At 33.1% G+C, this 17,552-nt stretch overlaps 1 protein-coding gene and 1 long non-coding RNA gene across 4 annotated transcripts; both read left to right on the top strand.

The window, feature by feature from the left end:
• Positions 1-6,767: 6,767 nt before the first annotated feature.
• LOC112166782 lies at positions 6,768-11,085 on the top strand. 3 transcript variants are annotated; one of them, XR_005799136.1, is made up of 10 exons: positions 6,768-6,892; positions 6,986-7,199; positions 8,021-8,167; positions 8,279-8,524; positions 8,621-8,723; positions 8,812-8,936; positions 9,305-9,386; positions 10,302-10,431; positions 10,642-10,799; positions 10,943-11,085. XR_005799136.1 is itself a non-coding variant. In XM_040505425.1 (10 exons), the coding sequence occupies exons 5-10, from the start codon at positions 8,686-8,688 to the stop codon at positions 11,007-11,009; spliced, it is 558 nt and encodes a 185-aa protein (XP_040361359.1). In that variant the 5' UTR covers positions 6,768-6,892; positions 6,986-7,199; positions 8,021-8,167; positions 8,279-8,524; positions 8,621-8,685; the 3' UTR covers positions 11,010-11,085. The 3 variants fall into 3 exon arrangements, 2 of the variants coding, with proteins under 2 accessions (XP_040361359.1, XP_024159450.1); XM_040505425.1 differs by having other exon boundaries at positions 10,302-10,389; XM_024303682.2 differs by lacking the exons at positions 6,768-6,892; positions 6,986-7,199; positions 8,021-8,167 and having other exon boundaries at positions 8,269-8,524; positions 10,302-10,389.
• Positions 11,086-11,186: 101 nt separating this feature from the next.
• Positions 11,187-12,891, top strand: LOC121049018. Its single transcript, XR_005799137.1, has 3 exons — positions 11,187-11,326; positions 11,554-11,787; positions 12,602-12,891. It is a non-coding gene; the product is annotated as an uncharacterized LOC121049018 (long non-coding RNA).
• Positions 12,892-17,552: the final 4,661 nt, after the last annotated feature.

The following is a 17,552-nucleotide window of genomic DNA, read 5'->3' as shown; positions in this document are numbered from 1 at the left end:
GTTTGTTTATGCTCTCTGCATATATCAGGAATAGTGTGGTATCAAAATTTGAAAATATTTTCAAATCAGGTATGAATGTTTATGTGATTTCATTAATAAAATTTAAAGAGTAATGGTGAGTATTATTCTTTATCTAAATAAAGCTTGATTTTATGTGAAGTTCAGATGATTCTCAATCATATTCAATTTATTGTTCATTTGTACAAAAGTTGAAATTACTGGATTGTTAGGTTGAAGGAGTTTACTAACTACTCATTCTTGGTCTGTCTCTTTATACCTGAAGTTGAAGTAATGCTATGAGTTTTGAAGAGTATATTATCAAGGATAATAACGTAAAATTTTTAACTGTGTTATACATTTTGATGTAGTGATGGCACCAAAAACTGTGGCGAGAGGGACAAAAAGATTACTAAAAGAGTGTGCTGCTGAAAGTCATCAAAGTACAGAGAGAATTGATCAAAGAAGAACTCAATGTAATCATGTTTTTTTTCGTGGAGATAAATGTGACCGAGTTAGATCAGAAAGATGGAACTTGGGTGGGTATACTATGTAAATAGTCTTTGCAAAAACTGTTATGTTTGCAAATATATACTAATTCATACTATTTGATTTTTGGTTGTAGTGTCTCATCCGCAAATTGCAGAATCATCAAATCAATGTCAGGATGTGAATGCATTTGAACATCATGAGAAACGATTTAGAGGCGACAATCAAAATCATGGTCCAACCATAAATGAAGATCCCTTTACAATTCCAAAGGGTAGATTGTTTAATTACTTTGATGTGCAAACTGAATTTTTACAATAGTTTTCTTCTGTTATACAAATCCGTGAACTTTTGTTTCACTAATAAGTTTATATTTGCTTTAATTTTCTTCTCCAATCAATGAAGTTTTCTGTTTGTATGTATTTTCATTCAACTAAGTGTTTGTATGGTGTTGTGGTACAGTAATCGTTTGATATCTGTTTGTTTAAAATAGTTATTTTGTCTTTTGTACACAGTTTTGTCAATGATAAAGATGTTTTTTTTCTTGCATCCTTATTATATGCATTCAGTTTTATTTCATTTTAACATTTAGAAAAATTTACAAACATTTAAGATTCTGATCCCATTATATATGTGCTATCACGAAGAGTTCTGCCAATGTATGCATTTTTTTTTATATAAAGTTTAATACGCACTGTATTCTTTGCAGACAATTGTCTCTGATCAGAGTCAAATCGAGTTCTACAGTTTAGGCAGCTGTTGATGGACAGATTTAAGAATTTTTCTATTGCTAGGTTCTTCCTTGGTTCAATCAAAGTGTGTGGATAAAATGTTTGTCTGCATGCTTCGTTCGAGCGAAAGAAGATGTGACTTATATATTGCAATATGGGTTTTCCCTAGGATTAAAATGATACCATCTTTTGCTGCCAGGATGTAACTTTATGATCTTGAATGAAAATTTCTGATTTCCTGATGAAACAGAGATGCTAATGATGAAAAGAAGTATTGGTTCTAATGTCTACGGTATAATTTCATTCAATGGATTTAAAGTGTTGATTGACTTATGTTTTTTTAATTGTACTTTTTTTGCCTGGACAGAAACGCATCATGATGAAACTGATGGTAATCAAGGGAGAGTGGAACAAATCTGTAATAATGCAACTGTAAGTGAGAATTTGCTTCCCGGTAGAAACTCTGATGGCAATAATGCAGGATCATTAGGTAAGTTCAGTGACTGATTCAGTGGTAACAAGATTAAATAGATCTACATAATCTTACTTCATTACCTTATGAGTTTCGCATGTAAATACATTATCACATTTGAATGGAAACAATTCTTCTCCATCTGTGCACGTTGATGATATGATAGGTTTGGTATTTTCGAACTAATGATCATGTTATTATAACTTTGATGAATACCTAATTATTATGAAACATTGCACACAGGGAATCCTCACATTCATTTGGTCAAGCCTTATATCAAAAAAGCAAGCAAGGTTAGTTCTCTGAGATATTTCACCTATTGTCTCTGAAAAATAATAATGATGATGATGATAGAAATTCTTTAACGAAAACAAAAATTCTCATTGCAGGATCAATTGTGACGTATGAAGATTCAGCCGATAACATTTATACATGTGATCATTGTAATGCCTCTTTTTGGTGTGGAGAAGCTCTTAAAAAGTCATCTTTAAATGCACCTCTTATTTATACGAATTGTTGTAAAAAAGGTCAGATCAAACTCCAGCAGCCAAAACCAACACCAGCTTTCCTTGAACATTTATTAAATCCAAATAATGACTCAGAATCCAAAATTTTTAGAGAAAATATTAGAGTTTACAATTCAATGTTTGCTTTTACATCAATGGGAGCAACTATTGATCGCAAAATCAATACTGGATCAGGTCCTTATGTTTTTAAACTTAGTGGCCAAGTACATCATTTGATGGGCTTTGTATTGCCATCTAATGGAGAATCTCCTAAATATGCTCAGTTGTACATATACGACACAAAAAATGAAGTTTCAAATCGTATCAATGCGATAGATCCAACTCATGTTAATGAACATATCAAATCAGATATTGTTAAAAGACTTATTGAAATGTTCGATGAAAATAATGAATTAGTGAAAGAATTTCGAACAATGAGAGATAAATTTGAAAATCATTCTTTACCCATACTAAATATGACTATGCTTGATCGTCGGCCTACTGATAGTAAACAATATGAAACACCGATAACTGAAGAAATTGGTGGTTTAATTGTTGGTGATATTGGAGAACACAATTCAAATAAAGATTTGATTATTGAATCAAATGATGGACGTTTACAATGAATTTCTAAAATACATCCAAATTACATGTCATTACAATATCCAATACTTTTTCCATACGGTGAATATGGATATAAACCAGATTTGCCAATGCAACCAATTACAGGAAATTGTAGCCAAAAAAGAGAAAAAATATCTATGCGAACTTATATTGCGTATCAAATTCAAGATAGAAGCAATGAAATGACTACTTTATTAAAAGGTGAACAACTATTTCAACAGTTCTTAGTTGATTCTTATGCAACAGTTGAAGAAGATCGTTTGGATTGAATTAGAAAAAATATAAAAAAAATTCGCAGTGAAATTTATAAAGATATTTTTGCTGCATCTAAAGCTGGAATTAATAAAGCTCACAATTTAGGACAAAAAATTATTTTACCAAGTTCTCATACTGGAAGTCCTAGAGCCATGGCAATTTGTCGAAAATATGGTAATCCTGCTTTATTTATAACTTTTACGTGCAATGTTAAATGGCTAGAAATACGAAAATATTTTGAAAATAAACCTATGTATAAAGTTGAAGATAGACCTAACATAATTTCAAGAATTTTTAAAATTAAATTACAAGATATGATCACTTATATTAAATCTGGAAAACCTTTTGGAGAAATCGAAGCAGATGTTCATACAATAGAGTTTCAAAAAAGAGGACTTCCATATGCTCATATGTTATTCTGGTTGAAAAAAATTACAAATGTTATTCAACAATTGATATTGATTCTATAATTTCAGCAGAATTACCAGACAAGAATGTTGATCCGAAACTTTTTGAAATTGTTAGTTAATTTATAATTCATGGACCTTGCGGACAACTAAATTCAAAATCTCCTTGCATGAAAGATGGAAAGTGTTCAAAATTTTTTCCAAAACCATATAATACAAATACTATATTTGAAACAAATACACCTTCAATATATAGACGTCGCAATGATCATACAAAATTTGTAGAAAAAAATGGTGTACATATTGGAAATAATTTTGTCGTACCTTATAATTCAGAATTATTATTAAGATATAATGCTCACATCAATGTTGAATCATGTTCTCAATCTATGTTAATTAAATATTTATTTAAATATATTAATAAAGGTCCAGATAGATCGAGCTCGAATTTTATTCCATGAAAATCTAAATGATGAAATTGCAACGTATCTCAATTGTCGTTATTCAACTCCTCATGAATCTGTGTGGAGATTGTTTGAATATCCAATTCACTCTTGACATCCTGCTGTTCAACATCTACATATTCATTTTCCTTCAGAACAAAATATTGTTTTTAATGAATGCCAATCTATCAAATCAATTATAAAACATAAAAATGCGGAAGATACTATGCTTACCGGATGGTTTAAAGCGAATGCAACTTATTCAGAAGCATCTGAATTAACCTATACAGAATTTCCATCTAAGTTCGTATGGGATAGTCGTGCAAATTGTTGGACACCAAGGAAAAGATATGAAAGTATTGGTCGAATAGCTCATGTACCTCCTTCATCAGGTGAATTATATTTTATGAGAATGTTACTAAATATTATAAAAGGTTGTCAAAATTTTGATTCAATAAAAACAATTAACGGTATTACATACTCTTCTTATCAAGAAGCTTGCCGAATCTTGGGTTTATTAGATGATGACAAAGAGTGGATTGAAGCGTTAGAAAATTCTTTACACGTTGCAACAGCTTCTGAAATTCGTCAACTATTTGTTATAATTATTTTGTTTTGTGATGTGGCAAATCCTAAAATGTTACTCGAATCATATTGGTTAAATATGTGTGATGATATTTTGCATAAAGAAAAAATTGAACTTGGAAATCCAAATCTAATTTTACCTGATTCAGAACTGAGAAATAAACTATTATTTGAATTGGAGCAAATATTTAATCAATCATCATCTTCATTAAAAGATCATCAGGTAATGCCTGATACAAGCAAAATATTGAATTTAGATAATAGACTGTTGAGAGAAGAATTAGATTATGATTGCATTCAATTAAAACGTGAACATACAAATTTAGTGGCTCAATTAAATCAATGTCAAAAAATCGTATATGATGAAGTTATTACAGCAATTGAGAAAAAAACATGTAATACTTTTTTTATCCATGGCTATGGAGGTACTGGTAAAACATTTTTGTGGCATACAATAATAAATAAATTAAGATCTGAAGGAAAAATTGTTTTAGCTGTTGCTTCATCTGGAATTGCTTCATTACTACTTCCAAATGGTAGAACTGCTCATTCTCGATTTAAAATACCTCTAACAATTAATAATTTATCGATATGTCCAATAAAAAAATGCACTCATCTTGCAAAATTAATTGATCAGACTGAATTAATTATTTGGGATGAAGCTCCAATGTGCAATAGACATTGTTTTGAAGCACTAGACAAATCTTTGCGTGATATTTTATCAAATCCAGATGATATGCAAGGTCATAAACCATTTGGTGGTAAACCTATTTTATTAGGTGGAGATTTCAGACAAATTTTACCTATAATTACAGGAGGAACTAAAGAACAGATAATTGATGCTTCATTAAATAGTTCATACATTTGGTCATCATTTAAAATATTTCGCCTGACAGAAAATATGAGATTATAAAAAAAAATCTAACAAATGAGGAGAGAATAAATATTTCCACTTTTGCAAATTGGTTATTAGAAATTGGAGAAGGCCGTATACATTCAATTAGTTATGAAAACGATGAAGACACATCTTGGGTTGAAATTTCAAATGACTTACTTATTGATATTTATACAAATCCAATACAAGCAATTTTTCATGCAACTTATTCGAATTTCAACATTAATTACAACAACTTTAATTATTTAAAAGAACGTGCAATTGTTACACCACGAAATACTACAGTAAGAGATATAAATGATTACGCTATAAATTTATTACCAGGTTATACGACTACTTACTTAAGTTCTGACAGTATTTTATTAAATTCTGTAAATAATGAAAATATGAATCTTTTATATCCTGTAAAATTTTTAACTAAACTTGAATTCAACTGATTACCATCACATGAATTAATTTTAAAGATTGGAATGCCTATCATGTTGTTAAGAAATCTGAACCAAGTAGCTGGTTTATGCAATGGTACAAGATTGATAATAACAAACTTATTTGATCGATTAATTGAAGCAAAAATATTAACAGGAAATAATACAGGTGAAAAATGTTTCATACCTAGAATTATTCTTACTGCAACTGAAAATAAATGGCCATTCACATTTAAAAGACGACAATTTCCAGTAAAACCATGTTATGCTATGACTATTAATAAAAGCCAAGGTCAATCGTTGAATCAAGTTGGCATATATTTACCAGAACCTGTTTTCACACATGGATAGTTATATGTTGCGCTTTCAAGAGTTACATCAAGAAGTGGATTAAAGATTTTAATAAATAATAACAATGACATACCAAATAAATATACCAAAAATATAGTTTATAAAGATGTATTACAAAATTTATAATAGCAATTTGCAATACATTATATTCTAACCCAATAAAAAAATTGCCTTTTCTATTTTGTTTAACGTCGAAATAAATTAAGATTTATAGAGAAATATTTGATATATTTGAACCAAAGCAGTTACATATAGCAACCAAATTATCAGTTTTCTTAAAGCTTTGATTTTGGAGTAAAATTGTGCACATTTTATGTAACACACATGTTCAAAGCATTTTACACTTTTGTATCTTATGTAGTCAATGCCAGAAAATAAAAGTCAATGCAAAGAAACAAAAGTCAATGCAGGCAAACAAAAATAATAGTGTTCAAAATTATCTGAAAGAACATTCAACGTTTCAATCTCTTTCGAACATTCACTTTGATAGAAAATAGTTAATGTGTATAAAAAAGTGTATTTAATGTAAGTTAAACAAAACCAATAGGGCCAAACAGAAAAAAAGAAAAAAGAAAAAAAAAAAAAAGGGAAATCAAACGGCATTAAATGTTTAGTGCAAGAAACCTTCTTCTTCCCAAACACTCAGACTTTTGATTTCAGCTTCTCCAAAACGTGAACGATGTAGATCAAGCTGTATTGTACAAAAAATAAGGTAACCAAGTTTTCCAGATTTTACCCTACTCTTCTAGATTGTTACCAAAAGATCTTTTCTTATAAAAATATTTCCTTTTGTCATCTTTTCCAGAATCTAGAGAAGTCCGGACGCTGTTCCACCAATTTACATTCACACCATTACCGACATCAATCGGTAGCCTTATAATTGTCTTCGCTAAGATTCTATCTCAACCGACATTAATCGGTAGCCTTATAATTGTCTTCGGGAAGATTCCACCTCAACCGACATCAATCGCTAAAGCTATCGAAAATCTTCCATCAGCATCAGTGTTCACGCCAAGAAGGTTATCACGATCAATCACAATCCTTTACTTTGTCTTTCCTGAAACCGATTTACCCCTAAGATTTTATATACTCGAAGTGATTTTGTTTGATTTTGATTTTAGCCATATTACCTTGCGTTTGAAAACGATTGATACCAAATCCTTTTTCTCTGATTTGTAATTCTATAGAAACAAACCACAAATCAGTCTACGTTTCTTCGGAAACAGGGAGTTTATTACTTTTTGTTGTCTAGAAATTGTTTGATATCATTATTCATGTTTGAAACTTTCTTTGATTTTGTAATATGTACTGTGGCTCCTTAATCGGTTAAACAATCTAAGTTTATGACCACTGTAAATAAATTACGACCACAAAAGAAACCTGATAGAGTAAAATATGAACAAAGTTTTTATTCTATATCAATGTGAATAATCAGAAATCAAAACAATCGTAATGGTCTAAACAAAGTTACAGGTGTTAGGAATAGGTAATCAAGATATTAAATTTTGATTCTCTTATCTACCACTTTGGTTAAGAATTGTCTGGAGCTGAAACTTAGTACTGCTTAATTTAGTGTTTTCCACTATTAAATTTCATAAACATTATGGCTCAGTTATTCAATCATTTAGTATACGCAACAAATCAGTATATAGACTATCACATTACTAAACTGTTCTTCGTTTGACAGTATATTCGATGATTGAAGTCATGTTCTCTGTCTTTATATGTTCTTTTGGTATGAGATAGTCTTATGTATTTTCTGTCTTTGATTTAATTTGATTTGCTTCATTGTGTGTTATACGCGAAGTTACTAAATTTGTGTTTACTATATTTATATTAGGAAATCATGAGATCAATATTTGTACGTGATATAAAGAGTTTTGACTTTAATCTAAAACTAAGAGCCCGAGTGACAAGGATATGGATACCAAAAAAGTATGATGGTGAGACGAATGATGGTCTTCACTATGTTTTACTTGATGAAAAGGTAAGATTTTTATCAACACTTCAATAACAATTTAACAATTTCAAAATCTGCATATACATGTGAAAGAAAAAAATCGAAAAAACTTATCTATATGACATGCAATTATTGAAGAGAATGAGGTACCTCATCTGGAAGAAAAAATGGAAGAAGGCTATGTATATGACATCTACCCATTTCATACAAAAGGACATCCATCAAAATACATGGTCATCAATTATGAGGCAGTGGCTTATTTCAATCAAAAGACAAAGTTCACCCGAGTTGAAAACAGCTTTCCACCAATACCTTGATATTCGTTCTTCCTCCTTGAGTTTGATCACCTGAAAGAAGCCATGAAAGACCAGAAAGTGCTTATAGGTAAGTCTATAATGTTTAAATAAATCATTTCAAGGCTTATATATCATACTTTTTTCTGATGTAAACTGACAAGTCTCTTTTTTTGTATAATCGAAGATGTCTATGGCTGTTTGAAATAAGTGGTACCCGACTATTGAACACCTGTGAGAAACCAAGATAAAATGGAATCCAAATCTGAAATCATACTGGAAAATCTCAAGTACGGTATTCTAAAAGCTTTTCATTATTAAATATTTAATTTTAATTAAGTAATACTGAACACTATACTCTTTAAACTTGAAATATAGACGACAAGATCTGAGAATCACTATGTGGGGAGATGTTGCAAGACGCTTTGATCTAGAAGGAATTCAAAAGCACCCTCCACCGGTGTTAGTAGTGTTTACAAGCTTGAGACTTACTGAATTCCAAGGTAATTAACATTGAAAATAATAAACATCTTTCTCAGAATTTTTTAACTTTGGTTCATTAAGTAGATATAAAAAGTGGAACTTCATAGTAAGTTTCAAATTTTCTTCATGGCTCTGCAATAATAAACATGTTCATAGGAATTTTTTAATTTTGACTCATTAAGTAGATATGAAAAGTCAATTTTGAAGGTTGGTTTTAACTTTTGTTCATCACTTTATAATGATTTGAAATGATATTAAGTTTAATTAGCTTCAGCTGATTGATCTATATTTTAACTGAAGTTCCTAAATTTTTTTGATGTGCTTTTTTTTTTTTTTTATCTTTAAGAGATCAAAGATCGTGATTTCCTAAATGCTCTTTTTGTGACAGAGCGAATCACCCCATCAACTACAAACGACACCTGCGTCATCATAGATCCAGATATTCCACAGAAACAAGAATACAAGAAAGAGTAAGTCTTTTTATTCTAGCATAATGTTTTTATGTTATCTTTTTTTTAATTTTTTCTTTGTATGTGAGTTTTGTTCATTGATATCGCATTTCAAATCATTTCTCTTCTATTAATATCACTAGAATTGTTGATATAATTGTTCTTCAAGTAGAAAATTACATGTAACTGTTGTTCAACTACTTTACATGTAACTGATGTTGTAAAATTAGAATCTTATAGCCCATATAATATAGTCGTTGTTCAACTAGAAAATTACATGTAGATCATTATTAACCTGAATTGGTTGTCTTGCGTTTTGGAAGTATTTTTTTTTTTACCATTCAATGCTTTGCAGATAATTATTACAATTGTAGAAATTAAAATTTGAAACAACTATGGTCACAACAAGACAGGAGAGGAGGAACAATAAAAGATCAAAGAAACTGAGTGATTTCAATAGCACTTTTTTTGTCTTGACCATAAAATTGATTATTTAGCCCAACAAGTTTTTTTGTTAGATTAGATTAGAAGTACACTATGTTGTTCACAGTAAGACGAACATTGATAAAAGATGACAGGCATTTCATTGTTATAGTTCCTAGAAAGAATGCAACTTTTACTAGCTTGGTTCTTATTAACACAATTGTGATACTAAACAAATAGTTTTACAAATTATTTATTCAAGTTTCCTTTTGTTCAATCATGCTTTTTCATACCCATTGCATCTTATTGAGTTTACTATAAATGTAGTTGTAAAACTTCTTTTTCTTTGCATACTATACGGAACTTATTAAATTTGACTATATTCGTTTTCGTATTAAATGGCTTTTGTATGATCATCCAGCCCTTTCAATCTCTCTTACTTTGGCCATCAGTAAATACACTATTTGCTATAATACAGTATTCAAAAATATTTCCAATTTTAAAAAACTGCAGATTCTCAAAACCGGGTGACAAGCTGAAAGTGATTCCAAATTTGTCAAGACAAGCAATAGAAGAAGAGGCACAAAAGCAAACGAGAAAGGCTGTTTCTTAAGTAAATGCGCTGGATCCAAAATTATACATGGTATGAACTACTAGATTACAAATTCTTATCAAAAACCAACTTTAAAGGTTTAAAAAAACAACGTTTTATTACATGTTTTACCTTTATTTATGTTCTCCATCTGTTATATCTCAGAAACCATGTTACATTTTAAAATTTTGCTTCTAAATTTAATCTCCCTTTTTTTATTGTTCTTATTTTTTATACACTCACATATTTGCTTACACACAGAATAAGAAGATCTATTCTGCCGCTACAATCGTTAGATTTCGTACACATACCAATTGGTGGTACAAAGGATGTCCCACTTGCCGCAAGTACCTAAAATACAAAGAAGACAACAATCAGTTCATCTGTACCGAGCATGACATTCAAGTCCCTCTTCCATGGTATACATTATCACTCAATACAACTACATCAATCTTTAACTAAATTTCATTGTATAATAGAATGACATGAAATTATATTCATAACTCAGTTCAATCATGCAATATAATTATTATTATTTTATTATTTTTAATTTTACATGCAGTTACAAGCTTCACATGACAATTGAAGATAGGGAGAACCAAGCAACAGTTGTCCTTCTTGGAAACTAAGCTGAACAGATATTTGGCATAAGCTATTCTGAACTGGTGAATAAAACTTCATTTCCAGATGAACAAGCACTCCCAGTTGAAATTACAAATGCGAAGGTCAAAGTTTTCTATTTCAAATGAAGATAAACATGAATGGTGAACTAAATGTTAGAGGAGTTTATCCAGCACCAGAAGATTATCTTGCACCTACACCATTTGAACAAGTCAGTACAGCATCAACCAATCTGCCAACTACTGCAACATCAATCAATCTGCCTTCGGAAAGAAAGAGAGGGTACTCAAGCAAGTGCAAGAAGACTGTTGAAAAGGATAAAGAGGTAAACAATATGCATCATACTTATTTTATCATACTATACCAATCAAAAATTATGTCCACAATCATAACTCTAATCACTTTAATTATTGTCACGCAATGCTATTTTAAAGTCTCTATCGAAAATCACAACTGTTATCACTTTGTTTTCCATTCATATGTATATATCAGCAATCAATACCTTTAATCATCTATGATCATAATTATAATCACTTTGTTTTCAATTTATAGGGAAGCCGAAGATGAAGGAATTGCGTCACCAACCGTGGCTAAAGAACACCAGCAGCAGCAGAAGCGTACCTGAATCACACAAACATATATGTGTGTGTGTGTGTGTGTGTGTGTGTGTATGTCTGTCTGATACTATAATAATATATGTTATGCACTTGCAGCTACACTGACTACAGTTTTTGTATCACTGTAGTCACTGAGTCAACTGGAGCATTTTGTATATCTACAGCTGGAGTAAGTAGTTTTTTTGGAAGAAACTCTAGACTTAAATTCTGTGAATCAACTCCAATTGCTTTAGCAGCATCTAACTTTTTGAATAGTAGAAGCAATAGACACCTTGGATAGTGTAGACAAGTAATCAGAGCCAGGTTCATGCATAGCAAACTTTCATAGCTGGCATTTTTGTATTAGCTTCTACAAAACAATGTAAAAATTCTCATATATTAATAAGATATATAATCTTCTACTATGTCTCATAGTATTTGCTTCTACTATGTCTCATAATCTTCTCTTCTCATAGTATAAAGAGAAGTGGATACAGTGGTCCAAAAAAAAAAAAAAAACAGCAGTGCATGAATTTAGTGATCAATACACCCATCTTCAACCCCTCCATCTGCCTGACGAATGGTATTGATAGTCTTCATAGAAAATAGGAACTCCTTCACATAATGCTTTTATGAATGTCCAATTATCTCCAGCCATTTCATAAGGATCATTCTGATCCCAATAGACAGCCAAAATATTGTCTTTTGAAAACCACCTTTAGTGTATTTATTTTTTCCTACTTTGCCTATGTAGTTTCTATACAGATTACAGTCCCAGCCAAGCCAAACAATTGAGAAAATATATGCTGACGGTCTTTTCTAACAGATACATGTTTTATTGCTGATGTAGAAATAACTTGCCATCTTCGAATTCTACTTCGCAATACTATTTGTTTTTGTATCTGGAACTAATTGGAGTTATGCTTCATCTACTATTTAGCTGACTTTGAAGTATGAGTTTTTGTCAATTTTGGTAGCATAACTCTATTTTCTTTGTTTTAAAGTGACAGGCCTGGATTTCGGGTAATTTCAGAACTGTTTTTTTTGGTGCTGGAGTGGTGATATCGTTTTGAGGCTTTTCACAGTCGAAGTTTTGAGGTAGACTATAACATTAACATTAGGTTGGTCTTTGCTTTCAGCTCTTTCCTCAATCGGAAGCCAAATTACTTGGATCAAGAAGCTTCCACCAGCCAAAACATTTGAGCATCCCACAATTTTGGAGTTTTTAAGTGTTGCGAGAACTGCAAGGAGGTGATCATTTTGTTGTTTTTGAAATTTCCCACCCCCCCCCCCCCCACCCCCCCCCCCCCCCCCAAATTACAGTTATCGGTTGGTAATTGGAGCCATGACTATAGTCTGCAGTTTAAACTTCTTTAAGTTACTATGTTGTTGTAGAAAATAGTGGCTCCTCCATAAGGTATCTGTCAATGTAGTTAACTGTATTGATAATACACCCGCAGAGTAACCACATTGAAAAAAAACAGAGAGAAAATAGACATATGGTTATCATGATTGCTGACAGGGTAAGACAAGCTTTTCTTTTGGAGAAATTACAGTGGATGAACCAGCAAACAACAATAACAGAAAATGAATATTCTATTATATCTGTCTTCACAATACCCTTTCAAATCAAATAAAACTTACCAAAATTTTTGCACCACTATCAAACAATTTAAAGCAAGCCAAATGTACAAACCGATAATACAAAATCAATGATATGCTTATGTGTATGGTCATTTTCTTTTCTAAGCAATTCACTAACAACCATAACTCCCGCAGCAATGCGCGGGCAGCTATGGCTAGTTAAAACCTTATTACCACTAGGTCAAGTAACCTAGAGTTTGGGCCAGACACACAAATAGGGATTTACTTGAACACTTTCATGATTTTATTTTATTTTATTATATATAACAATTTGTTAATGAGTCGAACGAATATCGCATTTACTGCATAAATTAAAGGGAAAAAAATACAAATAGTACCCAACTTAAAGCCCACTCCGAATTTCTATACCTAAGTTTCCGAAACTATCACAATGGTACCTCAAATACCCTACCCGACCCAACTTTCATACCTGCCGTCCATAACGGCGTTAACTCTCATGCCACGTGGCATTTTCTTAGGGGTAAGACCGATCCTTTGTCTTTACCTCCACCATTCCCAGTTCCCACCATGTCATCTGTGATCAACCCTCCAATTTTTATTTTTTTCTTTTCTTTTTGATCTGCTGTGAGTTATCACCTTGCCATCATCACACAAACTCCTCATAATTTATTTCTCCATCACCAATCCACCATCAACATCAGCCTCACGAATCATCTCATCCACTTCCTCATCAGTGAGCTTCTCCCCAATGTTTGTCATCGCATGACACAGCTCAGCTGCATATATGAAGCCATTCTGATCCAAATGGTGAGCAATTGATCATTTGTTAACTAATCATCATAACTTTGGTCTTGGTGGTCTGGTCTGAGGCTAAAAAACGCTCCCAAACAACTTGGGATTGAGTTCATCACTTACTCCCCTATTTTAATAACCCAGCTGTCTCTTCTTCCCCAATTCTCATATGTATAAATTTTTCCAATCCCTCTTAGGCATTTTCACAAACACGTGATCTGCATTCCTCAGTGAACCAACTAAAGCTACAATAAACAAACATCCACCCCCAGTTGCAGTACAGTCTAATTAATTACCCCTGTGACCCCCTGACAATGGCTTCTAGTAACCATTTGGCCATTTGCAGATCCAAACGCGGAAGAGACCAAGGCTAATCGGCAAGCATCTTTAGGGAAGGTTAGGCAAAGAATATAGGCTCAAATCACATAAAACAGCTCAAATCCATTTTTTCAATTACAACCCAAAGAAATCTTGTGTGTATGTTTCAAATGGAGAATCAGGAGGAAAAGATTCTATGTTCAACGAGAGAGAGAGAGGACTCGATGAACGATCTCGGTGGCGGAATCGGTGGTTGTTGGCGCTAATAGCATTACCAAAGAGGCTGCATCGGGTGGTGATGGCGGAGATTGAGAGTGAGATTTAGCGTTGTGGTGGTGAAGACAGAGTGTGAAAGAGATGGAAGAAGAAGCTTGTAAAGAAAGATTTTTTGGAGCTCAAAAGCTAAGGCTTGAGGAGGCAAAGAGATCGACAGAGAGACAGGCAGAAAAACAGAGAGGGAGAAAGAAAAGGGACTATGCTTCGATGGAGGTAGTCAATTCCGACACGACCCAATAACACGACTTGAAACCCTCATGAAATAAAGCGGGTTGAACTCGCACGATTAAAAAGTGGGTCAGCCATGGGTCAACCCGCCATGACCCATTTAATAAATAGGTCAGCCATGGGTCAACCCGCCAACACGAAGTGAACCGGTATAACCCGATTATGCTATAATTTATCCTGAAATTTTAGACGTTGGGAGTATTTGATCATAAGATTAGACAATTTGAAATATTTTTCTTTATAGTTATTGGATTTAATTATTAATGAATTATATATAATTATTTATATTCTTCGTCTTGTAGAGTTTTTAGTGAATTTAATTAATTTATGCATTTTTTAAGTTAAATTTGTTGCATTGTTAACCCTTAAATGAGTCATTTTGTCAAGGGAAAAAAATGCAAACAGTACCTGACCTTTGGCCCATTAGTAACTTTAGTACCTGACAAAAAAAAAAATCACTTTGGTACCTGAAGTTCGGACCCCGACCCAACTTTAGTACCTAGAGCCGTTAACTCAGTAACGGTGGCATATATTGAAGGGTAATTTCGTCCTTTCATATTTAATTCATTATTTATATATATATATATATTTAATTCATTATATATATATATATATTACCTGTTCTTCCAAAGCTCTCTCTCTCTCTCTCTCTCTCTCTCGTCCCTTAACCATTATCAGCGACCACCCATCACAAACCGTCATTCCTCTCACCGGCACTTCTGCTCCACCACCTCCTCCACAACGACCACCCATCACAGCCGTCAATCTCCACCACCGCCTCTGCCGCCATGAGGTACCACATCTTCATGGCCGATCGGAACGATCCCAACCACAAAGGCCCCCTCCCCGCCGTCTAGATCAAAGACTCCGACGACAACTTCATTGTCACGAGAGCCTTTCTGGGATTCGGGAAGGAAATCGTCAAGGTCTCCGTGGACGTCGAGAAGAACACCGTTAGCATCAAGCTCCAAGACTAGCGACGGCTGCGAAACCCTAGTTCCTCTGCCAGAGGGTTGTAAGAGCGGTGAGGCTAGGGCGGAGGTTAAGCTTGGTTTGGTGACAGTGGTTGTGCCGAAGAGGAAGAAAGGAGCGGAGTAGAGCTAGGTTGAGTTCCAATTGCAAAGTAGGTAGGTAGGTTGCTAAGCGAAATCTGATCGGGATTTTCCATTTCTATTTGGAAGATCGGGAAAGAAAATGCAAAATCAAAAACAAAATCAATATAAACTTCAAAATTTTTTGGTTTCATCATTTTGTTTTCTGGGTTTTGTTCCAACCTATTTGGTTGTTAATCTCATATGTTGTTTTCTGGCGGTGAATTCATTTGGGAATGTGGATGTGGTGGAGACGCCTGATCGGGTTTCATTCAGGCAATGGTCTAGAGAAGATGATGGTAGAGTTGGGAGGAAGAAGAAGAAGACGAAGAGAGCTTGAGGAAGAAGAAGAAATTTAGTGAAAGGACGAGAACACCCCTCATTGTTGACAGTTGACTAACGCCGTAACGGCCAACAGTGTTTTAGGTACTAAAGTTGGGACGGGGTCCGAACTTCAGGTACCAAAGTGATATTTTTTTTTTGTCAGGTACTAAAGTTACTAATGGGCCAAAGGTCAGGTACTATTTGCATTTTTTTCCCTTTTGTCATACACGACACAACATATTTATTAAATGGGTTAAGCGGGTTGGAAACGGGTAACTCGTTTAATAAATGGGTTGAGTTTGGGTTTAAATTTTTGACTCGATTATTAAATGGGTTGGGTTTGAGTTTGTATCTTGCGACACGACAAATACCTTGACTCGACACAACCCGACACGACCCATTGACAGCCCTAGATGGAGGAGACAAACAAGGGCTGGGTGAGAAAATTACCGAAATACCTATCTAATTTTGGAGCGTAGCATGCGGGTTAACGCCGTCATGGACGGTAGGTACGAATATTGGGTCGGGCTGGCTATTTTAGGTACCATTATGATAGTTTCGAAAACTTGGATATAGAAATTCGGAGTGGACCTTAAACCCAACTTATATTTTTGGGAGAAATATCACTTTGGTCATTGAACTATGGCTCGCTCGACACTTTGGTCATCCAATTTTTAAAAACTTCATTTTGGTCATCGAACTATATCACTATATATCAGTTTGGTCATTTCGTCAGTTTTCTCTGTTAACTCCAGGGGTATTTTGGAGATGAAATGTTTTACCCGCCATTTTTATAACTTAATCCAATTTTCCCCGCCTAAACATAAAACTTCATCCAATTTTGCCAACTTTTCGCTCATTTTATTCATGCATTCATCATCAATAATCAAAGCATACAATAGAGAAAAATAATTGAGTAAGAGAATGATTCAAAGTGAGGGAATATAAGAGGAAGAAAAATATTGATTTAATAAATCGAGGAATTATAAGAGGTAAAAGTTGGCAAAATTGGATGAAGTTTTATGTTTAGGCGGGAAAAGTTGGATTAAGTTATAAAAATGGCGAGTAAACTTTTAAATCTCCAAAATACCCTTGGAGTTAACAGTGAAAACAGACTGAACGATCAAAGTGATGTGCGATGATATAATTCGATGATCAAAATAAAGTTTTTAAAAGTTGGATGACCAAAGTGTCGAGCGATCCATAGTTCGATGACCAAAGTGATATTTCTGCCTATATTTTTTTCCCTAAATTAAATGGTAAAAATAAAAATAGAAGCTTAAATTGCAGGGAGGTATTTACCGTAGTTGCTCATTAGACG

Source organism: Rosa chinensis, chromosome 5 (genome assembly GCF_002994745.2).
Source record: "Rosa chinensis cultivar Old Blush chromosome 5, RchiOBHm-V2, whole genome shotgun sequence".
Lineage (NCBI taxonomy): Eukaryota > Viridiplantae > Streptophyta > Magnoliopsida > Rosales > Rosaceae > Rosa > Rosa chinensis.
This window is presented reverse-complemented; position numbering and strand designations above follow the sequence as displayed.

Excerpts from the sequence above, each read along its gene's own strand:
- LOC112166782 (XM_040505425.1), top strand. The coding sequence starts at position 8,686 with ATGGAATCCAAATCTGAAATCATACTGGAAAATCTCAA. Across the intron at positions 8,724-8,811 it reads ATCATACTGGAAAATCTCAA|ACGACAAGATCTGAGAATCA; the intron begins GTACGGTATTCT and ends CTTGAAATATAG. Across the intron at positions 10,390-10,641 it reads CACAAAAGCAAACGAGAAAG|AATAAGAAGATCTATTCTGC; the intron begins GCTGTTTCTTAA and ends GCTTACACACAG.